The sequence below is a fragment of the Oncorhynchus masou genome, chromosome 15 (assembly GCF_036934945.1).
Source record: "Oncorhynchus masou masou isolate Uvic2021 chromosome 15, UVic_Omas_1.1, whole genome shotgun sequence".
In the NCBI taxonomy this organism is placed as follows: domain Eukaryota; kingdom Metazoa; phylum Chordata; class Actinopteri; order Salmoniformes; family Salmonidae; genus Oncorhynchus; species Oncorhynchus masou.
In genome coordinates this window covers 44721044-44748148 of record NC_088226.1, presented here as the reverse complement: position 1 = coordinate 44748148, position 27105 = coordinate 44721044, and the positions used below count along the sequence as shown (strand labels likewise).

The following is a 27105-nucleotide window of genomic DNA, read 5'->3' as shown; positions in this document are numbered from 1 at the left end:
TACACACAGCGTACATCATTGTCACCATATTAGCTAAAGTAACATCATAGTAAACATAGCAAATAGACTAGGCTAAACTAGCTAACTGCATTTTCTAGCTAAGTGAAAAAAAAACGATTTTTAAAAAACATTTATTTGTTCAAAACTGTTCAACTATTTTCTCTCTGAGTCAACTACTCACCACATTTTATGCACTGTGGTGCTAGCTAGCTGTAGCTTATGCTTCCAGTACAATAATCATTCTCTGATCCTTTGATTGAGTGGACAACATATCAGTTCATGCTGCAATTGCTCTGATAAGTTGAAGGACGTCCTACGGAAGTTGTCATTATTACGGTGTAAGATTTTGAAAAGGGGTGCGAACCATGAGCCTCCTAGGTTTTGTATTAAAGTCAACATAGTAATTTTTAATGCCATCATATTCTGTGATAAGTGCAAATAGTCTACATTAAAACCCAAGCAAATGCACAATCATTTTCAAATTCAAACAAGAGCAACAGTATTATGCAGTTTGTGTGTAATGGCATTTGCGTAGCAGCTGGATTGCAGCAGTGCTTTCACAGTGAAGCGTGGATATGTGAAAGGCTGCATCATGTCTCTCTGCTATCATCTATTCTAGTCTGCCATGCAAACAGCAACGCTCTCTTTCTCTCTTGCAAATGGGACATGGGTTCAAAACTACACTAAAAACACAGACACCTAGACTAATGTGAGGTATTGACACAATTCTACAGAAAATAGAAGCATATATCTAGCTTTAAGTGAAACCCAAACCATTTACCATCGAAACACACGGAGAAGAAAGTCAGATGATTATTTTTTTTTAGAGAAAAAGGACAATTGAAACGTACTTTTAAAGAGTTTATCCTTTCAAAACATTTGTTCCGAGGAGGCGGTGGAGTATTCCTGTGAGTGTCCGTGTTCCCAGTTCAGTCTGTTAGAATCCAAGCCTGCCTATTCTCTCTGTTCACTCTCGCTCAGCTCAGGTCTCTCTCACATACAATGGACTGAAGCAAGACACCCCTGGAAAAAGGGAGCTCGGAGAGGAGGGAGAGAAAGAGAGAGAAAAAACATCACATTCTGAGGATTCTTGGGGGCATGCCAAAATCCCAGAATTCCTCATGCTATACATATGGTTTCAATTAAGTTAAACCCCAGTACCCAATCAGAATGCTTTTTTCTCCTTGAGGAGAACTCTTTCTTTTGACAGCCTGATGGAGTAATCAAACCACTAACTCATGGTAGCTAAAGTCATGAAGCATAGGACATTTTAATTCAATGTTGCCTATTGGTGTTGTGTGGAACAAATTACATGAGATTCTGTTGACAAATAATGTCAACAAAATAAAACGTTGAATAACTTCAATTCAACACTGGAAAAAAACATTTGATAGGGTTCCATTTTACAACACAAAAAAACCCATTCACCATAGTAATGGCATTGACAATTCACTGTTAGTACACTTACAACTGTTGTACTGGAATTAGTTTAATTTACATTATTTAGAATTGCAAGCCAGACAACAGCACTATCACTATGATAATAACTTATAACAATTCACAGAGTCCCTTGTAGCCCATAGATACATTAAACTCAGTCGATAGAAAGAGATCCACCTTAGTGAAGAGTTAGGAGACAGTCACCTGCTGATGACATCATCACAGACAGTGTTCCGTTTCTGATGTAGACTAAAACCTTTGGCCAGACTCAGGAAATAAAAGGCATAGTGAGGATCATAATTATCACAGCGTGGAATTCCCCTTTAAAGGTTTCATTTCCTTCATGGTGGAAAAACAGGGTGGCTTAATGAAGAAAGCACACACACACACACACACACACACACACACACACACTACAGTAGTCAAGCCTGCTAAACCTCTATCTATGCACATGGTCATGTTTCATATCTGCCTGAAGGAATATAGCCGTCTAGAATAGACGTCGTTAATTACTGCAGTCAAATTCAACATTTACATTAAAGGAACGCTTCATTAAAAAAAGTGTTACCTTCACATTTCCCTCTATCACTGTAATCAATACCTTCTGACATACTGTAGCAGGAGAGCTTGTAAGAGAGAAAAGAGAGAGAGGAAGGAAAAAGTAAGAGTAGGTGTGTGAGAGACAGAGACGCTTCGGAGCCACAGACTATATTTCCTGCGTGGCTGAGGCAGTGTGTATCATGCTCTCTCTGGCCCATCTTAAAACACAAACCATATGCTGCTGCTGGAAACTCTGATTCAACACACCAGGACTTCTAATGCAAAAAACACCCATCACACACACACACAAACAGAGACAGCCAAATCAACAGTGATATCCACAGAGTGCACTCGCAGACAAATCCACACCGCAAACCGACACACACACACCACGCAAACCTTGAGTTTAAATCAAAGAAGGCTTACACTTCTTGCAAATTGGACATTTCTTTAATAAAGAAAATTGAACAGGTCATATAGCTCAACAGGTTCATTGTCGTTCTCCTTCCATCTCAACTCTATACGACTGAACTAAATCTGTTAATATCGATACTCCCACTTAAAATCCAACTACTGCTACTTCAATAGAATTATCCAACTACTACTTGTAAATGTAACACTACAACTAGGCTTGAAGCCAAATCAGGCAAAAGACTAGCATTAGTGTGCTATACTACCCAGTTATTAGAAGCAAAACCCTCCCCATGTACCAACATTACATGTAATAATCAATCACATTAGGATCATCTGATTACAATCGATGTACTCCTCTCTTTGTACCTGTATGTACAAATCACTTGGTAAAACACGTAGGGGGTAATTTCCCTCTACAAGACATCCATCCATATAAAAATACATCTTATAAGCAAAATAAATAACTTGATCTTCTGACTGCTTCATCCAGCCACGCAGCCTCGCAAGGCTTCTGTCCTTCATCTTATGCTGCGGTTATGTGCTCCTTGGAAAAATCTGGGGGGGGGAAAACATTCCAACTGGGGATTGGAGCTCATGGTACTGAATTATAGCACAGGTTTCCCACTTATAATTCAGATTTGGAAGCTCACATTAACAGTATTTGGATGTCGGAAACCTGTGTTACAGATTATTTCAAAGAGCGCATGAACCCAGCATTATTGCACTGAAACAGGGGAGGAGTGGAATAGGTCTTTGGCTCGTCTCTCTTCCCCCCCCCTCACTAGCACCCTTTCCTTCTCTCTCCCGCCATCCTGCTGTCCCTCACACGCCATTCTTCACCAGTTCGTGGGCTCCACTCTTGTCGATGACCAGGGTGGGGCGGAACTCTTGCCCCCTCACCAGCCCCTCCAGCCCCTGCAACAACAGGAAGTGACATCAGGATAGGATATCATCAATGCTAGTAAAGCTGAACTAAAATGGGAAACACTTGTTTTTATATTTCTTTCTATTTGAACAGGGCCCTACAGTTAAGTCCCTCCCCCTTACCTCCCCGCCATAGGAGACCAGTGGGGAGATCTCACATTTGATTGGCAGGTCTGTTCCATCCTTCAGGCTGTGGCGAAAAGAGAAGGAGGCATAAGAAGGGAGGAGAGGCTTAGTTGGTTTCTCTTGTGCAAGGAGCAAAGAAAAGAGAAAAAGCAGCTGGATGTGTGATCCTCTGCTCCAGGTGTTCTTAGAGTCAACGTTTGGAGCAAACCATTAAAGTGTCAACAGCAGCAGTTCCACAGACTCATAGACCTGTTTCCGGGACTAAAATTAAGCCTATTCCTGGACTAAAAAGCACTTTCAACTGAGATTCCATTTAGTCCAGGAGTAGGATTAATCTAGAGGAAGACTAAGTCAGCACTGAAATGTCAGAAATGGAAGTCTCTCTATTGATTGGGAGAGCGCATACATCACACAAAAAGAGCCACTACACCTTATTACAATTTAAATTGACACCACTAAGTCGCATTTATGAATGTTATAAATATTAAAAATGGTGTCGAATCATCCTCGAACAATAAAGAGGATTTAAATGCAGTTTGTGTTGTCGTCACAATCACAGGTAACTGACCAACAGCAGATCTGAAATAGCCACTCATCGTCTACCCATCTCCCCTTCACCATCAGACAGACATATTAACAGTGACATCATCAGTAACATCGATTGCAAAGCGTGCCCAGTGCCCATTACCCAGCATGCTCCACATTCCGTGGGTTAGTTGCTACTATCCCAATTCGCTCTACGCCCTGCTCCAATATCTTATGCTTCCTTCCTTCCTTCAGGTAATCACTGATCTAGCAAGGTTTGATAGGTGAAAGCAACAGGGTGGTAAACTGGCTTACAATTATCTAATCACGTGCAGACCAGTAGTTGACTAAAGAAAGAGGGGAAGAAAGGATGCATATGAAGACTATTGGACCAGGGACCAAGTCAGTGGACAGGCCAGGTACTTCTGCCCCCACCTGCACAGGACAGGTGACCCTGTGACATTGCCCAGTGACCTGGGCCCTAGCACAGGTAAACCCCAGGCTGCATTTCAGCACTCGAGTCCTTTTCTCTCCTCGTCTCCTTCGCTTAACCCACACTGATGGGAATAAACTGACCAGGTGAAAGCAAAGGACAGGTGACAAGGAGAGGCAGCAACTGTAGAGAATTGAGGCAGCCTGGGTGTTTGTGTGTGTGACAATTGGTTACAGTGAGCGACTGTGCGAATGTGTGAGAAAGCCAAAGCCCCGTCACCATGCAGTAACTCAGTCAGTAGCACAGAGAATAGTTACTTCTGGTTGACATCAGCTGTGCCACTTCCTGCAGATCCGTCTCTGGAAACATTAAAACATTACACAGGACACACAGGGTTAAGGGGAACCGTGAGGGAGTGCTGTGAGAAAACGTGACTGGGAGACTATATGGTGATGAACATGTCAAATAGAACGTATACTCACTGTGTGTGTGTGTCTCACCTGGGTATTGCGGGCACACGCGTTCCGTTCTCGTCTATGAAGTGTCCTCCAGCGTTGAGGACCCAGCGGTGATGAAGGGACATGAGGGCGTGTTTTGTCGTGGTGGGTGTGTCTTTACCGTCCTGGCTGTCTGCGTTCTTCAGGGGAGAGAACTCGTCTTCACGAAGAACCTCGTACACCACAAAGGTCCTGAGACACACACACACACACACACAATGGGAAAATACATCTTTTGTGATAGCGTTTAAGGTAACCCACAACAAAACACATTTATCGTCCCATTCCAGTTTTAAACAGCCTGAAAAGTGAAGGGTTGTCGAATAGTGCCACATAGAATAGCGTCCTCATTGCAATGAGAAGAATCCTTTGACTCCATGTGAAGTTCTAAAAGCAGCAGCATGACTCAGAGATGATGTCATGATGATTAAACCGCTGGAGGGAGAGACACAGGGAGAGAGAGGAGGCTGGAGCAGCTTGTAAAACCTGCCTCTTCAAGCCCCAGCAGTAGGAGGAAGAGGATGAGGAGGGCCGGGCCATGCTTCCTGGCTCTGGGACAGTGGCTATGGAGCTGGGGTTCCGGTCGGGGATTGTTGGAACCTGCCCTGGGGCAGGATGCTGAGGTTGGGGCTCCAGAGATCTGGGTGTCAGGACCTGGGTCTTACAAACAGAAGCCTGGCTGTGGGGAGGGAGAACCCCGATTCCTGCATCCTGCTGCCCTTTCTCTTCTCCCTCACCTCCAGGGTCGGGTAGTCGAGTTGAAGGCAGTCAATTCAGGAAGTGATTTGGATTTCAAATTCAGAAATGTATAAACTTTTGAAATAAATAGCTTCTACTTTTTAGTTGATTAAGAAGTCAATGAAAATAAATGCCAATTTTTCGACTACTGAATTGTAATTTTAGTTAACTTCCTGTAAAACCTTTAAAAGGGGAAACAGCCTGCCAGCTCCACACATGCTAAAGCCGGTTGGAAAAATCACAGCACTCACTTGGAAAATTGGAAGATGTCAAAGACAAATTTTTCCATTTTAATCCCGTTGGGTTTGTCAGGTTTGATTAGCCTTCCCTGTATGTCCACGTATGGGATTTTCTTCTGGGCCACGTGATGCTGCAGCTGAGGCTCGAATGTCCTGAGTGAGAGAGAAACGGGGAGAGAGAGGTGGAAAGGGAGAGAGAAAGGGGGTGAGAGAGAGTTAAAAGACAGAGACAGACAAGGGAGATCAGGAAATCTGAAACATGCCCTTGGTTATAACTGTTAAACAATGAAGAGAAAGAAAAAACACTGGCAAAGACATCATGTATTTAAAATTCCAACATCCAGACATAGAAAACTAAACTGCAGCTTTTTCCTCCTTTCATTTCCTTCACCTTAGATTCTGGGTACACATTAAAAGTCACTGCATGTTTCCAGCCATTTATCAGCTGATAAATGCCACTACTTCTCTCATGTTATGAGGGTCTCACTAGGCAGGTAATGACCTCAAATACCTGCTTAATGGGGGTAAACAATTCACCATGTAATTACTCACTTCCTGTATGGAGGGGCTGTGTGTGTGGCTGTGTGCGCATCTTTAACTGTGTTTAGCTATGTTAAATGTGTGTGTATGTGTGTGTGAGAGAGACTCACTGGACGATGTCCCTGAGGAAGGGTAGTGTGAAGAAGTGATTGGCTACGTTTCCAGCGTTGAACATGAGCCGCCCGTCCGCGCTGCGCTCCTCAGCCGTAGCCAAGGAGATCTCGCTGTATTCTACCACCTGGTAATAGCCGTCCACCTTACAGACCACGCCCACCGCCTCCGTTGGATTGGTCTTCTCCACCACCTGGAAGTGACGTCACAGGAAAGGATTTTACCTCACCTGGGACTGCCACCTGATTCTGCCCTCCTCTCCAAAGTGTGCACTCGTTCATTCCCACTAAAAGCATTTGGATTTCCGTTTACAGAGGAGGTTTGGATAGAAGACTGCAGATAGAAAGAAAGACATGGATGGGATTGTTAAAGAGGATTTGACTGTACATTTTAGTGACTGGCGTCTGGTCCAAAATAAGAGATCCAGACCTCTGCCCATCTGGTTGTCAGTCCAAATGAAAGAGCTGGTCTTAATGTGGGGTTTAGTGGTGGGGGAGAGTATGGACCTTGATGAGGGGGTAGGGCTGGGGTGGGGTAGGGCTGGGGTGGGGGAGCACTAGGCTCAGCAGGCTGATGAAGGGTTTAGCTCTGGGGGGGGGGAGGCTTGGTGGAAGAAGCCACAACTGCAGTCTCTTGTCAGTTAATGACAGGAGGGTGGGTCCCTGCATTCCTCTGATCCTAGCAGAGCCTCCACACCACAGCTCAGATTGACACGCAGCAGGAATGGGTTTACTGCAGCTCTCAACTTGCCGTTAAATGTTTAACTTAATTACATCTGTACTTCATTGTAGAGTTGTACTTCAGAGGCATATTTCAAGTGTAAAAAGTTTTGTGGTGATGGTTTGACAAGTTGCACAGACCTGGTAAATGTGCAGGCTAGGCTGCAGTCAGGTTAATGTACCAAGCACGACTGTTGGTGTAATAGTAGTCCTTGGTTGGACGTCACAAAAAATGAAATGCTTTGGAGGCTAATTTCAGGAGTCTTTGGAGTTCTTTCCACATTTTGAAGTGGAGGTTTCAAAAACTCCCCTTACCGGTGCATCTCTAGTCTCTGACATACATAAAATAAAAGAGAGGAATTTAGAGAAGACAGTGTGAGGCTGTCAGAGTACACCAAACATAAAAAACCTTCCTAGTATGAAGTTGCAACCCCCCCCCTTCTTTGCCCTCAGAACAGCCTCAATTGGGGACTCTTCAAGGTGTTGAAAGCATTCCACAGGGATGCTGGCCCATGTGGACTCCAATGCGTCAATGCTACTACCATACCCCATTCAAAGGCACTTTGATTTGTTTGCCCATTCACCCCCTGAAAAAGGCACAAATACAACCAAAAAAGGCTAAAAACCTTAAAGGGGAGGAGCCCGGTTAATCTTCACTGACTAAAGTGGATTTATTAACAGGTAACATCAGTAAGGGATCACCGCTTTCCCCTGGTCAATCTTTGTCATGGAAAGAGCTGGTGTTAATGTTTTCTATACTCAGGGATATTTTTAATAGTTAAATAAGTACCTTGGTTGTAAAAAATGTTGCTTTCCTGAGAAGAAACCAGTTAAGTTTCCTATTTAACCACTGCTCCTTGTACAGTTCTTTCCTCTCAAAAAAAGTACACAGTGTCCAAACTCAACGTGTAGTAAAAAAAGAAAAAAAGATTCATACATCAGGCTTGTGATACTATAGGTTGAGTGGTCGAAGCCGTCTGTGTTAGAGGCCTGTGTGGTTCCCTCATTGTTCATAACGAGGCATTAAAACAAGGCCAGTAGCACTTCATATAGTTGCAGGAGTTATTTTTGTGTTCTTTAGTGTTTGTTTTCGTCAACGTGTCTTATTATCTCCGTCATCAAACCCATCAATGTACAGTGAGATTACTTGAAGGAGCAATGCACGAGACTCCCTGGATGTCTTTTTAAATAGGAAAAGCCTATCATTTAAAGCCAGTTTTTGACATTGGTCGAGCTTAAAAACCCCCACCTCTGCTCTAGGTACCCTTTACGGTATAATAAATAACATTTTATTAACATCTATATCTCATATTAATAAATAACATTTTATAAACATCTATATCTCATATTAATAATTATCTTTTTTTAGAGCACAATACATACATTCCTATTTTTTACCACATTTGTGCCGTAATAAAGCCTGTTATATCTTCCGTGCACATTTAGGGGTGGGAGTACATGTGGGCATTGTTTATTAAAATCCATTTTTTTATAAATCTATTGAATATTCACCATCAAAGAAATCTATTCATTTCATTTAGGCTGGTCCTAAGAAACATAAGACTAATCAAATGTATTTTCAAAAGAATAGTTGTATATTTTGAGTGTAATTATGTTACTGGCACAGTATGTGCAGCCTATATGCTAAACGGCCATGTCATGCACATGAAATCAGTAGTTATTTTGTTCATTAAAACAGACAGGACACAATTAGGCTACCCTGATCACAATTAATACATGTTATAGTAGACTAAGAATATAATAAAATACAAATACTTGTCTCATACAACTTGCGCCACGGCAACGTGTGGAAACGCGGTCACATAAAAATAAAGTGCTATTTTGAAAGAGCCCGAGGCAAATTTGTTAGGGAGCAGGCATAGTGTCATCCTCTCAATGGATCTTCATTATGATCGAAAATAATTGCAATCAATATTTTCACAAGGATGCGAGTTACGTGTTCATATTTCACAACCTCCGCGGCCTTTACATTGCATTTGGAAGGTATTCAGACCACCTGACCTTTTCTACATTTGGTTACATTACAGCCTCATTCTAAATTGGATTGAAAAAAAAAGAAGTCCTCAATCTACACACAATACCCCAAGCGAAAACAGGTTAAGAAATGTTTGCAAATTTATGAAGAAAAAAAACTGAAATACATTATTTACTTAGATATTCAGACCCTTTGCTATGAGAAATTGAGCTCAGGTGCATCCGGTTTCCATAGAGCTGATTCTGGAACTTGGAGTCCACCTGTGGTAAATACAATTGATTGAACATGATTTGGAAAGGCACACACCGGTCTGTCTATATAAGATCCCACAGTTGACAGTGCACTCCAAGACTGCTTCCATCACGTGGACTGGGATATTTTTCGTATTGCGTCAAACAACAACATTGACGAATACACTGATTCGGTGAGCGAGTTCATTAGAACGTGCGTTGAAGATGTCGTTCCCATAGCAACGATTAAAACATTCCCAAACCAGAAACCGTGGATTGATGGCAGCATTCGCGTGAAACTGAAAGCGTGAACCACTGCTTTTAATCAGGGCAAGGTGACCGGAAACATTACCGAATACACACAGTGTAGCAAGGCAATCAAACAAGCTAAGCGTCAATATAGAGACAAAGTAGAATCGCAATTCAACGGCTCAGACACAAGAGGTATGTGGCAGGGTCTACAGTCAATCAAGGATTACAAAAAGAAAACCAGCCCAGTCACAGACCAGGATATCTTGCTCCCAGGCAGACTAAATAATTTTTTTGCCCGCTTTGAGGACAATACAGTGCCACTGACACGGCCCGCAACCAAAACATGCAGACTCTCCTTCACTGCAGCCGAGGTGAGTAAAACATTTAAACGTGTTAACCCTCGCAAGGCTGCAGGCCCAGACGGCATCCCCAGCCGCGCCCTCAGAGCATGCGCAGACCAGCTGGCTGGTGTGTTTACGGACATATTCAATCAATCCCTATCACAGTCTGCTGTTCCCACATGCTTCAAGAGGGCCACCATTGTTCCTGTTCCCAAGAAAGCTAAGGTAACTGAGCTAAACAACTACCGCCCCGTAGCACTCACTTCCGTCATCATGAAGTGCTTTGAGAGACTAGTCAAGGACCATATCACCTCCACCCTACCTGACACCCTAGACCCACTCCAATTTGCTTACCGCCCAAATAGGTCCACAGACGATGCAATCTCAACCACACTGCCCTAACCCATCTGGACAAGAGGAATACCTATGTGAGAATGCTGTTCATTGACTACAGCTCAGCATTTAACACCATAGTACCCTCCAAATTTGTCATCAAGCTCGAGACCCTGGGCTGCCCCCAAGTGGTGAGGGTAGGTAACAACATCTCCACCCCGCTGATCCTCAACACTGGGGCCCCACAAGGGTGCGTTCTGAGCCCTCTCCTGTACTCCATGTTCACCCACGACTGCGTGGCCACACACGCCTCCAACTCAATCATCAAGTTTGCGGACGACACAGTGGTAGGCTTGATTACCAACAACGACGAGACGGCCTACAGGGAGGAGGTGAGGGCCCTCGGAGTGTGGTGTCAGGAAAATAACCTCACACTCAACGTCAACAAAACTAAGGAGATGATTGAGGACTTCAGGAAACAGCAGTGGGAACACCCCCCTATCCACATCGATGGAACAGTAGTGGAGAGGGTGGTAAGTTAAGTTCCTCGGCGTACACATCACAGACAAACTGAATTGGTCCACCCACACAGACAGCATCGTGAAGAAGGCGCAGCAGCGCCTCTTCAACCCCAGGAGGCTGAAGAAATTTGGCTTGTCACCAAAAGCACTCACAAACTTCTACAGATGCACAATCGAGAGCATCCTGTCGGGCTGTATCACCGCCTGGTACGGCAACTGCTCCGCCCACAACCGTAAGGCTCTCCAGAGGGTAGTGAGGTCTGCACAACGCATGACCGGGGGCAAACTACCTGCCCTCCAGGACACCTACACCACCCGATGTCACAGGAAGGCCATAAAGATCATCAAGGACAACAACCACCTGAGCCACTGACTGTTCACCCCGCTATCATCCAGAAGTCGAGGTCAGTACAGCTGCATCAAAGCTGGGACCGAGAGACTGAAAAACAGCTTCTATCTCAAGGCCATCAGACTGTTAAACAGCCACCACTAACATTGAGTGGCTGCTGCCAACACACTGACTCAACTCCAGCCACTTTAATAATGGGAATTGATGTAAAATATATCACTAGCCACTTTAAACAATGCTACTTAATATAATGTTTACATACCCTACATTATTCATCTCATATGTCTTCGTATATACTGTACTCTATATCATCTACTGCATCTATGTAATACATGTATTACTAGCCACTTTAAACTATGCCACTTTGTTTACATATTCATCTCATATGTATATACTGTACTCGATACCATCTACTGCATCTTGCCTATGCCGTTCTGTACCATCACTCATTCATATATCTTTATGTACATATTCTTTATCCCTTTACACTTGTGTGTATAAGCTAGTAGTTTTGGAATTGTTAGTTAGATTACTCGTTGGTTATTACTGCATTGTCGGAACTAGAAGCACAAGCAGTTCGCTACACTTGCATTAACATCTGCTAACCATGTGTATGTGACAAATAACATTTTATTTGATGTCAGAGCCAAAATCAAGCAATGAGGACGAAGGAATTATCTGTAGAGCTCCGAGACAGGATTGTGTCGAGGCACAGATCTGCGGAAGGGTAACACAACATTTCTGCAGCATTGAAGGTCCCAAAGAACACACTGGCCTCCATCATTCTTAAATGGAAGAAGTTTGAAACCACTAAGACTCTTCCTAGAGCTGGCCGCCCAGTCAAAACGAGCAATCTGGAGAGAAGGGCCTTGGTCAGGGAGGTGACCAAGAATCCAAATGGTCATTATGACAGAGCTCCTCTGTGGAGATCAGAGAACCTTGCAGATGGACAACCATGCTCTGCAGCACTCCACCAATCACGCCTTTAGGTTAGAGTCGCCAGATGGAAGCCCCTCCCCGGTAAAAGGCACATGACAGCCCACTTGGAGATTGCCAAAAGGCACCTAAAGGACTCTGACCATGAGAAACAAGATTCTTGATAAAACCAAGATTGAACTCTTTGGCCTGAATGCCAAGCATCACGTCTGGAGGAAACCAGGCACCGCTCATCACCTTGCCAATACCATCCCTAAGGTGAAGCATGTTTTTCAGAAGCAGAGACAAGTCAGGATCGAGGGAAAGATGAAAGGAGAAAAGTACAGAGAGAGCCTTGATAAAAGACCTACGCCATAGCGCTCAGGAGGCCTACAAACCTGACTCAGTTACACCAGCGCTGTCAGGAGGAATGGGCAAACATTCACCCAACTTATTGTGGGAAGCTTGTGGAAGGCTACCCGAAACATTTGACCCAAGTTAAACAATTTAAAGCTAATGCTACCAAATACTAATTACTTGAGTGTATGTGAACTTCGGACCTTCTGGGAATTGACGAAGGATATAAATCACTCTCTACTATTATTCTGACATTTCACATTCTTAAAAATAAAGTGGTGATCCTACCTGACCTAAGACTGGGAATTTTTACTAGGATTAAATGTCAGGAGTTGTGAAAAACTGAGTTTAAATGTTTTTGGCTAAGGTGTATGTAAACTTCTGACTTCAACTGTAAATGTGATAGCAAATTTATTGTCATTATGGGATTAGTGTGTGTAGATTGAGGGAAAAACAATTTCATCCATTTTAGAATAAGGCTGTAACATAACAATTTGGAAAAAGTAAAGGGGTCTGAATACTTTCGGAATACACTGTAGATGAGAAAATGAATAGATGAACTATACCACCACTTATTTGCCCAGACAGAAAATTAACTAAATATACAGATGGAGACTCAGTGAAACAAATTCACATTGATTAAGACAAGTCACGGGCTTGTGGTTAAGAGTAGACCAAGGCTACTAATAGTCAAATAATCCAATTGTTAAAGGTTAACTCTCAAACCCAATTTCAGCCTTTGCCTAACCCCTTACTTTTTTAAACATGCATTCAGGTGAGAAGTTGTGGGTGGCGGGGAATTGCTCATAAATGTTCCTTTTGGGGGTGGGTAAATCTAGTTGTACCTGATGCCAACACTTCCCAATACTTACCCGAAGTCCACTGGCACGCTCTGATAAAATGTTGTGCATCGTGAGCAAATTTGGCTCTGGACAGTTAGCTCACAGTAGTTAGGTGCCGTGTTAATGACAGCTATTGCTACTTAGTGTACATTTTAATTCCCATGGGGCAAAAACATATTTGAAATAACTCACATTTATTGCAGTATTGTGTTTGGAAGAAAAGTGCAATCATCCCCTAAAAAAAAAATGTATATTAGGGGCTCAATTCAATCCAACCCGCATTGCTGTATTTACACAGTAACTATTTTTCCCAATGGTAAAATTAACTCACAGATTAGTCTTGGGTACTGTATGAAAGGTTGAATTTGGTCATATGCAGAAATGTGCCTTACTGCCTTCTGAATTTTGTGTTATATATATATATATATATATATATATTATATATATATATATATATAAACCCTGGATTGCTGACTCTGTACCAGCCATTCAGAGGCTTTGAAGCAACCGTTGCCACTTCCAAGTAGAAGCAGTTCTCCATAGGAATGAATGGAATTCCACAGTATTTAAATGAACTGTTAAGGCCAAAATTACATGTATTTAAATTTGTTGTCGTGGGGCCAGTAAGATTAGTACTCTTAATTTAAAAAAAATATTTAAAGAAAAGTCTATATTTGTGTATATATATATATATATATATATTTTTTTTTAAATGTTTAGCTCACATATCATTTTAAAGTATGCATTAAAGTGTCTAATAGAATACATGTCTAGAAACAAAATGTAGATGTTAATACATTTATTTCTATAGCTTTAAAATATTTTGGACAATTAAGGAGTACCCCGAGATGGCAGCATTATAAGCTGCCACTCAAGCAAGATTGCTACAGTAGTTGAATCAAGGAGGCATCATGCATGTTGTGCAGGTGTTTGTACACATGCATATACACACCCACTTTCATTCAAATGCACACATGTAAATAGTGCCAAACATGCACTCAAACATATTCAGTTGGCCTTGCTTTTATGATTTTTGTTGTCCTTGATGTCTTCGGGTTTTTTCTCTCCATTGTTGTTTTCCTTTGTCCCCCCCCCCCCATTTTGTTGGTTGGTGTGGTCAGGACTTGCCCTCCTGGATGGACATCAAAGGTTCCGGCTAACCGAAGGTTTCAAGACCCCCCTCTCCTGGGCGAGTTGGCCAGTTTTATGACGGCCATAAATACCTTGCAGGAACAGTCTCTCGTGCACTGCAGTATGATGGTCTCACCAGATACGGACTGGTTTTCTGATCCACCCCCTACCTTTTTTCAAGGCATCTGTGGCCAACAGATACATATCTGTATTACCAGTCATGTGAAATCCTAATTAATTTATTTCAATTGACTGATTTCCTTATACTGTATGAACTGTAACTCAGTAAAATCTTAGAATTTGTTGCACGTTGCATTTAGAATTTTGTTCAGTGTAGAAGGGAATGCATTTCATATCGAACACCTCCCTTGAGAAGACAGAGAAATTAACTGATAGGGGCAAAAATAAATGTACTTGTTAGACTTGTTTCACTATAACTAAGCCCAAAACATCTAGTTTTCGATACAAAGTTTTCATGAATGTTACACTATATAACCAGGCTTTGATAAAAAACCCATCTGTTCAGCACTAATAAATGAGCCAAGTTAATAATGAGCCTAGTGAAAAAGAAAATCTGACGTTGATTCCCAACGCTTGTCTCAAAGCAGATCTAAACGGTGCTGAAATAGTTGGTATTGCTTTGTATTATAACTTGAATTTGGGAGTTTCAGTAAGCAACAATTTGATGCCTTCAATTGCATTAGCCCTTCTTTATTTCCAACAGTTATTGTTTATGGTTCCATCCATTTGTGGTTAAGAAAACAGTGCATGTCCTGGGCTATGGGAAGAGATGGTTGAAGTGACATGCCTCGCAAAGTTTAGAACAGGCAGGAGGATAGTAGTAATGGGATAATAGGACATAACAGGGCATGTATACATACTTCTTGCGTTTAGCAGAGCAGAACAGCTGTGAAGGAAGTAGTCAAGGAAGGGAGTTTGTTTTTATTGGACCTCGCACCCCTAACGACAACCAATCATGTCAATGCGGAGCTATACAGAGTACTCCACATGATTACAAAATTTGGGAGACACAGAGCGATTTAGTATGTTGCTCAATTTGGCCTCTGGAGGATACACAATTGAGTCACACTCCATATGGAGCCTCAGAATCACATTTACAGAGCAGGCATGAACTGGCTTTAAGCTGTAGACAGAACTTGAAGGCAATCATGACTAGATTGGTTGGCGGAAGTAAAAGTTGAGGCTTTTGGCGCCGGGCCATGCCTTTAAAATATAAAGAACAGTTGGCGGGATATTAAAGTTGTCTGAAAAACATCTCGGTTTGAACCATGTATGTGTGAAGAAACGCCTGCTGCTTCACTCCTTCTGGGTGATAGTCTACAACCCCACCTTGTGGTGAATTAGAAGTGCAGTTCTTTAAAGAGGAGAAGTCGTGGCAAGGCAGTTTTCAATGTCTCAAAAGACAGTACAGTATGAAGATGGGCTAAAACGGCTTTTCCAATAGAAATCCCTGCTCACACTTGTAGGCGATGTTATGGCGCATCGCTATGTTGAGCTTCTGGGTTTAGAAACTCGAGCTATGGCCTTTCACGTGTCCGGTGAAGGAGGCACACCCAGCTAAAATTGAACAGTAATAGAATATGCGCTGCTCTGCCATATTGTCAACAAGGCAGCATGAGGCATTGTTCAGAAAACATACATCATACATTTTTAAACTAGTTTTCAGTGGGGAGGCAGGCAAAGCGTTTTAATCAAAAGCAAACATGTGAAAAGGGAATCCTACTCATTATTCCACATGCTTAGTTAACCTACATAACTTTTGTTTTTAGCTTCATGTCAGGGAGACAGCCAGGTGTTCAGTATGAAATACATTCCCTTCTACACTGAACAAAAATATAAATTAAACAATTTCAAAGACTTTACTGAGTTACAGTTCAAACAGTATAATGAAATCAGTCAATTGAAATAAATAAATTAGGATTTCACATGACTGGGAACACATATGTATCTGTTGCACTCCAAAACAAATGCTTCTCACCAGGTGCAAACTGCCACCCAGGCCAGTTTAATTGAATCCCCTGTGTCACACCCTCTTATGCAAACACACCTTTACTGAACACAGTTTCAATACTAACTTCCTGGTCTGGTATATCCCAATATCTTCCTTCTCATCACAGAGTGACCAACCATACTGCTTTCAGCTCAAAGCCTTTGTGAACATTTCTTTAGAGGGAGAGAGGACCAGGAGAGGAAACCACTTTAAGCTACTGAGGTAGGATCTGACTAGAGAAGGAAGGAAGTAATTTAAGAGTATTGGAACATATTGGGTGACCTCATGAGTCACATTTGGCCCCGTTGTGAGAGACAGAAGAGGGCAAAGAGAGAGCAATAGAGAGAAGCTTCCAGTGAGAAAGAGAGAGCGGTACTAACCTTAGCCCCACAGTCTCCTCCCTTCTGGACACAGAAGCCGACAAAGGCAGGGTCTGCTACTTTAACCAGTATGTTGTCCACACAGTACACATGGATGAACCCGATCCCCCTCTGTTCCATGTCCTCCACAATCCCCTGGGCACCCAGAGCTCTGTACAGACCCCCATTACCATCTGAAATACAGACACACACATCAGTACCGACCCATTAACATCTAAAATACACAGATGTACACACACACTCTCAAACAGATTAAGTGGTGTACCTGGGGCCATTGCCAGCTTGGCTTTGCTCTCCAGGATGATCTTGCCGTTGTAGTCCATGGCAGGCAACATGCCCTGCTGGAAGAAGATCACGTTGTCTTTGCCCAGCCCAAAGTAGCTGTGGCGCAAAAAGAACTCTTTAGTCGACTCCATGGTCCGGCCGCTTGTCATGATGTACCTAGGCAGAAATTCAGGTATGATTTATTTTGTGATTCATTCATTCACTGGTCATTATGTGCAGGGGCAATGTGATGATACATTTGCTTTGATTCAAGGATAATACACAGAGAGAGCTTGGCTCTTTAAGGTTATATCTGCAAAAAGATGATTCGGAGATAATTGGCTTTAAAAGGTTAAACCCTCATTGGTTTGAATGGTGTCCGCATTTTTTAAAATCTAGTATTCTTTTGAACTTAACATGAATTGGGGTAATTAGAGTACTATATACTGTAGGTAGAGAAGTTACAGAACAAGGCTGTGTCAATAACTACATTTTGACAAAACTGCAGATAGAACCGCATAGTCCCATGCTCTTCAACTCTCAAGACAATGATTCATTTTTTTGTTTGTTGTTGTTGTCAATGTTTGACTTTTCATTGTGAATCACTGCATAATTACTTACACATTTCATAAGATTGGAAACCTTGCCTCTCATTTTACAAAGATTCCAGAAAGGTTATTCATAATGCACATTATCTGGCAAACAATTGAATCCAGATGAATTTTAAAAGCTGAATGCTGAGATCTAACTAAGGTTAAAAATACATTGTGGCAACAACCCATCACAAGACACAAAACCAGAAGTACTTCCTTATGACTGGATGGCATCTGGCATCTCATGGTGAGCGCCTAGTCCTGACACCTGATCTTAATTACAGAGGGCCCAGCCCCAAAGACGGGACGTCAGCCAGACACGTCTCCTTCCTGTCAACCCACTCCTGAATAGTCTAAGTGATGCCCTTCATCTACTCCATAGGGATTTACATTGCCTATAGAAAGTCCACACCCCCTAGAACTTTGACAGTTTGTTGCATTACAAATTGGGATTGAAATATTTCATTGAGCTACGCAAAATAATCCATAATCTCAACGTGAAAAAGAAAATTCTACACAGTTTTTACAAATTAATTCAAATGAAATAACTAAGATATGCAAAGACTAAAGTAGTCACCCCTCTGTTTAGTCAAGGGGGAAAAAAAAGGGGGCTTCACAAATTATATGGACTCGTGTGAAATAATAGGGGTTGGCATTTGTTAATGACTACCCCTTCCTCTGTCCCCCATACAGTAAATCTGTAAGGTCCCTCAGTCATGTATTGCATTTCAATCACAGATTCAACTACAAAGACCAGGGAGCTTTTCAAAAGCCTCATAAAAGAAGGGCAGGGATTGATAAATGGATAACAATAACAACTCAGGCATAGAATATCTATTTAAGCATGATGAAGTTACTTCAGTCTGCTTTACACCAGACACTGGGAGAGGAAATCACCTTTCAGTAGGACAACAACCTAAAACAAAAAGCCAAATCTACACTGGAGTTGCTTACCAAGAATACAGTTAATGTTCCCGAGTGGCCAAATTACAGCTGACTTAAAGGGGGGGAAAAATATAAAAAAATAGCATTGTAATTTCAGAAAATGTCCATAATATATCTGTCTCGAATAGTAGCATGACAGTGTTTCACCGTTTTACTTAACTGCCAGTGTTGTGACTTGCTTTTATATTCGCCTATTGATTTCTCCTGCCTGAGTGGCATCTGTTCCCAAACTGGGAAAGACATTATGGCTTTGTGGCTGTATTATCTAGTGGAAATATCGGTCTCATCCTGGTTGCTATAATTCTACACCTTTCACTTAATTTCCATTTATGTGAGAAAGCAAGCACTGAATAGTGTAGGGAATCATTGTACCGTCACTGTGAAATATATTTTCAATGAGAAAAAAATATATAGTTTGAAGCTGGTGGACCAAAACTAAAGTAACTTTCGGTTTTGGTCCACTAGCTTTTTATAGGCACTGTATAATACTGCTCCTTTCTGGGATCAAACCGCTTCCTTGAATGTTGCAGGGGAGTGTTAGCAATATCTAGGTGTTGTTAATAATCAGACAGATGAAACTGAAGAACTGAGAGGGGGAACACAAAAACATATCTTTGACCCAACCCTGTTATTGTATGGTTTGATTGTGATTTCTCAAACTGGGCTAAAACAAAAACAGTTCCCTCAAGAATGGATTGAGAAACAGTGGTCGGTGGTCAGCTTGATGTTATGCTGCATGTAGTGCTGAGCAATTAACTGAAATGTAGGTTATTTCTAATTTTTTAATCATTAAGAGAATCTATTGACTCTTAAAACCAGATGACACTACTGCGGAGTTGTTTGGAAGGGACACATAACAATGTGTCTGGAGAAAGAAAAAGGCCCAGCACACCAACATCAAAACCTCATCCCAATTGTAAGACATGGTGGAGGGAGCATCATGGATTGGGGCTGCTTTGCTGGCTCAGGGCCTGGACATCATCGAAAGGAAAAATTAATTCCCAAGATTATAAAGACGTTGTAAGGCTATCTGTCCGGCAATTGAAGCTCGACAGAAGTTGGGTGATGGAACAGGACAATGACCCAACACACAGAAGTAAATCAACAACAGAATGGCTTCAAATAGAAGAAAATACACCTTCTGGAGAGACCCAGTCAGAGTCCTGACCTCAACCCGATTGAGATGTTGTGGCATAACCTCGAGAGCGGTTCACACCAGACATCCCAAGAATATTGCTGAACTGAAACAGTTTTCTATAGAGGAATGGTCCAAAATTCCTCTGTAGAAAATATCGCTGCCAAAGGAGAGGCAACCAGTTATTAAATCCAAGGGTTCACATACTTTTTCCACCCTGCACTGTGAATGTTTACACAGTGTGTTCAATAAAGACATGAAAATGTATAATTGTTAGTGTGTTATTAGTTTAAGCAGACTGTGTTTGTCTATTGCTGTGACTTAGATGAAGATCAAATTTTATGACCAATTTATGCAGAAATTAAGGTAATTCGAAAGGGTTCACATACTTTCTTGCCACTGTATATATACACACTACAGGTCAAAGGTTTTAGAACACCTACTCATTCAAGGTTTTTAATAAAAATAACAAATAACTATTTTCTACGTTGTAGAATATGAAATAACACATATGGAATAATGTAGTAACCAAAGAAAGTGTTAAACAAATCAAAATATATTTTATATTTCAGTTTCTTCAAATAGCCACCCTTTGCCTTGATGACAGCTTTGCACACGCTTGGCATTCACTCAACCAGCTTCATGAGGTAGTCACCTGGAATGCATTTCAAATAATAATAATAATAAGGAATTTCTTTCCTTCTTAATGCGTTTGAGCCAATCAGTTGTGTAGTGAGAAGGTAGGGGGGTATATAGAAGATAGCCCTATTTGGTAAAAGACCAAGTCCATATTATGGCAAGAACAGCTCAAATAAGCAAAGAGCAACGACAGTCCATCATTCCTTTAAGACATGAAGGTCAGTTAATACTGAATTTCAATCACTTTGAAAGTATCTTCAAGTGCAGTCGCAAAAACCATCAAGAATTATAATGAAACTGGCTCTCATGAGGACCACCACGTGAAAGGAAGACCCAGAGTTACCTATGCTCAGAAATAGCAGCCCAAATAAATTCTTAAAAAGATTTCAAGTAACCGACATCTCAACATCAACTGTTCAGAGGAGACTGCATGATTCGGTCCTTCATGGTCAAATTGTTGCAAAGAATCCACTACTAAATGACTCCAATAAGAATAAGAGACTTGCTTGGGCCAAGAAACATGGGCAATGGACATTAGACCGGTAGAAAAGTGTCCTTCGGTCTGGAGTCCAAATTGGAGATATTTGGTTCCATTTGGCTCATGGTTTGGGATGAGTTGGACCACCGAGTGAAGGAAAAGCAGCCAACAAGTGCTCAGCATGTGGGAACTCCTTCAAGACGGTTGGAAAAGCATTCCAGGTGAAGCTGGTTGAGAGAACGCCAAATTGTGCAAAGCTGTCATCACTGCAAAGGGTTGCTATTTGTTTAACACTTTTTTGGTTACTACATGATTCCATATGTGTTATTTCATAAATGTCTACAATGTAGAAAATAGTAGAAAATAAATAAAAACCCTTGAATGAGTAGGTGTTCTAAAAGTTTTCGAAAACGTTCAAAAGTTTGGGGTCACTTAGAAATGTCCTCGTTTTTGAAAGGCACATTTTTTGTCCATTAAAATAACATCAAATTGATCAGAAATACAGTGTAGATAATGTTAATGTTGTAAATGACTACTGTAGTTGGAAACGGCTGATTTTTAAAATGGAATATCTACATAGGCGTACAGAGGCCCTTTGTCAGCAAACATCACTCCTGTGTTCCAATGGCACGTTGTGTTAGCTAATCCAAGTTTATAATTTAAAAAAAGGCTCAATGATCATTAGAAAAGAAAATGTTCTCATGATTTTTTTCTCATTTTGTCTGTCATAGTTGAAATGTACCTATGATGAAAATTACAGGCCTTTCATCTTTTTAAGGTGTGAGAACTTGCACAATTGGTGGCTGACTAAATACTTTTTTGCCCCACTGTATATATACACACACACACTGAGCTTTCTTATGTCTCCTAGCTATACGACAGACACTTCAAAATCGTATTCCTTATGATACATTTTTTTTTACTGTCTCCTTTTTGCCATGTATGAATGTGTTATTCAATGCGTTTGTGGGCTATAGTAGTAAAGGCCAAATTCTATATTTAATTTGATACTTAAAGGGGTCCTAAAATTCAAAATGAAAATTGCTAAATTATCCATGGTATGACCATCTTAAAATAATTCCATACGTTTGCTTTTTAATGGTTTAATCTGTGTTATAGATCATTCAACCCACAAAATGTCTAATGCATTTAATGTCCATTTTTTTTTTTTATAGAAACTGAAATCATAACCCGTGATAATAAAAAAATAAAAATAGAACCAACCTCAAAAAGCACTAGTCACTCAGCACTAGCTGCATGTTATGTGCTGTGTAACCCATATGGTGTATTATTATGCTGCCAGTCCCAGTCTCACCAGGGGATGAAGCACTTGGCTCCATGTCTCTGTTCTGCCAGCTGTTGAAGCCTCAGTATCCTCTCTGCCTGGATCTGGAACAGGGTCTTGTGGGAAGGCAGGCCCACATCGTACATGCCTTTTGGGTAGGAGACCCCAAGCCGGGTCCCTTGGCCCCCCGCTAGCAGAAGAACAGCCACCCTGCTCTGGGAGATACACCGCAGACCTAGGAAAGGGGTTGAGAGAATAACAGTTAATGTATGAGACCATCATTTAACAAAATGTAAATATGGTACAAACAATAGAGCTTATTCAAGCAATATAACTGAAACCCCCCAAAAATTGTGATGTTTGACAAAACTCGAGAACACTATCAACTTTTTATGGCTATAACGACTGAAGTATAATCTACCTTGGCAAGGAGACCTGATATAATCATTGCAGGTTGAAACAGCAGGATAACCCAATAACCATGGTTCAATTGCATTCAACTTCCCAATCTAAACATACACTACATGACCAAGAGTCACGGGGCGGCAGGTAGCCTCGTGGTTAGAGTGTTGGGCCAGTAACCAAAAGGTTACTAGATTGAATCCCCGAGCTGACAGGGTAAACATCTGTCATTCTGCCCCTGATCAAGGCAGTTCCTAGGCCGTTTTAAATTAGAATGTTCTTAACCGACTTGCCTAGTTAAATAAAGGTTACATAAAATAAAAATGTGGACACCTGCTCGTCAAACATCTTATTCCAAAATCATGGGTATTAATATGGAGTTGGTCCTCCCCTTTGCAGCTATATATATGGGAAGGCTTTTCAACACTGCTGCAGGGACTTGCTTCCATTCAGTCACAAGAGCATTGGTGAGGTCAGGCACTGATGTTGGGCAATTAGGCCTGGCTTGCAGCTCATCGCAAAGGTGTTCGATGGAGTTGAGGTCAGGGCTTTGTGCAGGCCGGTCCAGTTCTTCCACAGCGATCAAGACAAACCATTTCTGTATAGACCTTGCTTTGTGCACAGGGGCATTGTCAAGCGGAGACAGGAAAGGGCCTTCCCCAAACTGTTGCCACAAAGTTGGAAGCGCAGCATATTCTAGAATGTCATTCCCTTCACTGAAACTAAGGGTCCTAGCCCGAACCATGAAAAAAAGCCCCAGACCATTACTCTGCCTCCACCAAAGTTTACAGTTGGCTCTATGCATTGTGGCAGGTAGCATTCTCCTGGCAACAGCCAAACTGAGATTTTTCCATCTGAACGCGTTTCCTCTGCTCCAGAGTCCCAACGGCGGTGAGCTTTACACCTCTCCAGCCGACGCTTGGCATTGTGCATGGTGATCTTAGGCTTGTGTGAGGCTGCTTGGCCATGGAAACCCATTTCATGAAGCTTCTGACGAAGAGCTCATGTGCTGACATTGCTTTTAGGGGCAGTTCGGAACTCGGTAGTCAGTGTTGCAACAGAGGACAGACAATTTTTACATGCAACAGCACTCAGCGGTCCCAGTCTATGAGCTTTTGTGGCCTACCACTTCGTGGCTGAGCTGTTGTTGTAACAACACTTACAGTTGACCGGGCAGCTCTAGCAGGGCTGACTTGTTGGAAAGGTGGCATCCTTTAACAGTGCCACGTTGAAATTCACTGAGCTTTTCAGTAAGGCCATTCTACTGCCAATGCTTGTTTATGGAGATTGCATGGCTGTGTGCTCGATTTTATAAACTTGTCAGCAACGGGTGTGGCTGAAATACCAGAATCCATTAATTTGATGGGGTGTCCACATACTTTTGTATATATGGTGTACTTGGTCAACAACACCCTTATTATACAGCTCTACTTTACCTTACATAAACTGTTGCTATAAGAGTTGGTGCACTCACATTTCTTAGCCTTTGAGAGTGTACTGGGAGCGGGAGGTACCATTGTAGGCTTTCCTGACACACATACACACCCTGGGGTGTATGTATCCTTAGCTTGCTGCTGTAGATGTTGGCTACCCTGACACACCACCATGATTAAGAACTGACGCAGTGCTGGATGACCTCACGAATGAGGGCGCAGTACCCCATTTACATCAGGCCCTAACCAGAACCAGATGCTCCCTTTCTTCTCCCCTCCTTCATCCCTCAGTCTGGACCTCCTCAGCTGCAGCAAAGGCCTGCTAAACATTGAGCTGGACCCCCACTTCAACATCATGGTTTACCATCTAACCCTTAAGGTTGCCAAGTCATGTAAGGGTTACCAGATCTTGTTTAACCCCCTCAGAGTTGCCATTACCTGATCACAGCAAATGATCCCATCTGCTGCCTGTCACTGTGCTGTTTGAAGGGGGTTACCAGGGACATGTTGGAAAGGTTAGTTTCAGTAGCCCTGCTTAGTTGGAGGAAATTGTATTGCATAGGCCTTTACTCATTTGGGCAAAAGTCTGTCCTCCACCCTCTCTCCTCCGTGACCCGAAACCAATAAGTGGTCAACAAGATATCACTTCATTAGAAGGCTAACTGAAGAGTCCCCTCTTCAATATCCATGTTTCATCAAGGATAGTCATGTGTATCCTACCAGACACCTTCACAGAAGAGTTTTGAAATCTTCCACATGCCCTTTGAAACCTCTTGTTTTGTTGGAAGAGAAAAAGCATGCAAACTTTTAAAAATGTTATTTATTGTTTTACCTATCAAATGTCTTGCACAATTAACTTAATTTGTTATTCAGAAATTACATTTATTTTGGGATGTACCCCTGTAAACATAATTTGCGTGATGATGCACGAGTGGAGAAGGAGTCTCATTTTATACAACAGCATTTTCGTCCACAGTCTCTCTTTGACTACCCATTACCTTTTTCAAAAGGAGGCGAGAGAAAATGACGGAGCGAGGAAGCAGGAGTTGAGCAAATCCATCTGAGAGAGGCCATAATGTTTGACTTTAGTTGCGCGAGGGCATAAACTGAGACAACAGACACACACAAACACAAACTTCACGACGAGTCTAGAATGTAACACTTGTCAGAAGACACCTACTTTATAACATTATACTGCACACCATAAAACCTGATGAGATTTCCCTACCTACCTGTTTCACTTCCTGGTAGCATGTATAATAATCTAGGATGTTGAAAACCAGTGGAATTCAATCCCTTGAATGAAATTAGCCCCAATTTTAAAGAAATCAATAGAAACAGTTTAAGATTGTGGCATAGATGCACTATGTTGACTGAAATGCATACATCATTGTGACCGACTTTACCAAAACAGTCAAATCCAAGCTAAACCAACCACAACTAAAATACTTTAAGTATTTGACATATGGATTTGACTCTGGTCTGGTCCCAAGCAATCCACCATCTATACCAGACGACTCACCCTCCTCCTCCCAGTCCTTGAGGCAGTCTCTGTCCCTGGTCACGCTACCCAACACCTCCCTGGGCACTGGCTCCATGCGGGCGTCCATTTTCCCCTGCTTGCTGCTGCCCGACACCTCCATGGCACTGCGGAAAAACCTGTTGATCTCCTGGAAGTCCATAGCTTCCAGGTCAGAGGTCATCTCAGCCTGCTGCTCAGGGGTCAGCTCATCCCAGAACTGCAGGAGGTGAGACTGGCCAGCTTCTGCCAACCTCTGGGTCAGTCTGCTTCTGGTGCTCTCCATGACGATGATCACACTGCTTGGTTATGCTACTGTTGAAGAATCTCCTCTCGGGAAACTACCTACCACACCCAGAAAAGAAGCAAACAGGAACGTGTTGTAAGTGTCAGGGATATTTAGCTTGCCCACACAGCCATGAGGATCACATTACTGGGCTCAAATCTCCTCTGAAAACTACCACACCCAATACAATAGAAAATGATTGTGAGTGTCGTCACATCAGATAGGTATTAGGAAGCACTGGCGCAGCATCATTGGAATACACTTGCCCTAAATAGAAACAGATGCTGGGTCCTCTCTGGTTCAACACTAGCTTAATGACTAAAAAGAGAAGACGTTTCACAATCTGGATTTGTGTCATAAATATGGTGAACAGCAACACGTACATCCATGATCTTTGTGAGACCATAATTACATGGGTGTGCCTGCCATGTTTCTTCAAGCAAAGCTTGGTGACTTCAGTAAACATCTATGACGACATTCCAGTAGGGGACTTGTTGTACTAGTCCACACGCCCATTTGACAATTTCCCCTTTGATTTACATCAGCAGATGAGCGGAGCTGTCAACTTGGCTCCCCAATAGTGGCATAACTTTTCTTTAGCTTGAAGCCAAGTCTACTGCAATAAGCAGGGCAAAATCAGATCCTCGGGACACCAATATTAAGTTATATCATTGACACTAAACTTCACAGAACATTGCCACGGCTTTCAGACAATCCACGACATGGGAAGTGTTCTAACATACAATGGATAAAGAAGTGCCCCATTGATGCACCAAAACTATTTACAAACAGGCTATTACAACGTTAGCTAGCTAACGTAATACTAGACATTTTACACCATCATGTCGATCCATAAAGCTGCGGTTATGTTAGCTAACCAAATGAGATATTAACTACCTACACATATTGACAATCATCATTCAATTTGTGGTCCTACACAACAGCATGCTACCAATGGGGGGGGGGGGGGCGACAATAGTTGAAACCTCACAGCTATTTTTACAACTCTGGTTGAAAAACAAAATGCGCTAACTAGACTATTGGATGAAAATGTAACGACGTGAGTAGCAGATTAAGTTAATAAAGGCTTACCAACACCGGAGTCTGTGAATCAATTCGGTCGGACAGCGTCTATCCGGTGATTCTGGTATTGACCACCGTACCCCCGCCCCCTCGAGTACACCTAGCTACATCCGTCACTTTGACGTGGCACTATCGAATG

The 27105-nt window shown here is 42.1% G+C and overlaps 2 protein-coding genes across 5 annotated transcripts in view; both read right to left on the bottom strand.

Annotated features, from left to right (window-relative positions):
* The window catches only part of LOC135556289 (discoidin domain-containing receptor 2-like), a 60999-nt gene extending 59987 nt beyond the window's left edge, over nucleotides 1-1012 (bottom strand). For all 3 annotated transcript variants that reach the window (XM_064989363.1, XM_064989365.1, XM_064989364.1), the window contains exon 1: nucleotides 852-1012. The gene's annotated coding sequence lies outside the window, so the exon portion shown is untranslated. The remainder of the gene's footprint in view (nucleotides 1-851) is intronic.
* Nucleotides 1013-2408: 1396 nt separating this feature from the next.
* Nucleotides 2409-27080, bottom strand: LOC135556286 (UDP-N-acetylhexosamine pyrophosphorylase-like). Of its 2 annotated transcripts, XM_064989359.1 has the most exons (11): nucleotides 26976-27080; nucleotides 25601-25942; nucleotides 22274-22478; nucleotides 17170-17345; nucleotides 16905-17077; nucleotides 6527-6720; nucleotides 5889-6029; nucleotides 4903-5091; nucleotides 4720-4761; nucleotides 3442-3508; nucleotides 2409-3309 (listed from the first exon to the last, which is right to left on the bottom strand). In XM_064989359.1, exons 2-11 carry the CDS (start codon nucleotides 25881-25883, stop codon nucleotides 3217-3219), a joined length of 1563 nt encoding a protein of 520 aa, XP_064845431.1. In that variant the 5' UTR covers nucleotides 25884-25942; nucleotides 26976-27080; the 3' UTR covers nucleotides 2409-3216. The 2 variants fall into 2 exon arrangements, with proteins under 2 accessions (XP_064845431.1, XP_064845432.1); XM_064989360.1 differs by lacking the exon at nucleotides 4720-4761.
* Nucleotides 27081-27105: the final 25 nt, after the last annotated feature.

Excerpts from the sequence above, each read along its gene's own strand:
- LOC135556286 (XM_064989359.1), bottom strand. The coding sequence starts at position 25,883 with ATGGAGAGCACCAGAAGCAGACTGACCCAGAGGTTGGCAGAAGCTGGC. Across the intron at positions 22,479-25,600 it reads CAAGGACTGGGAGGAGGAGG|GTCTGCGGTGTATCTCCCAG; the intron begins GTGAGTCGTCTG and ends CCCCTTTCCTAG. Across the intron at positions 5,092-5,888 it reads GACATCTTCCAATTTTCCAA|GACCTTTGTGGTGTACGAGG; the intron begins GTGAGTGCTGTG and ends TGTGTGTCTCAG.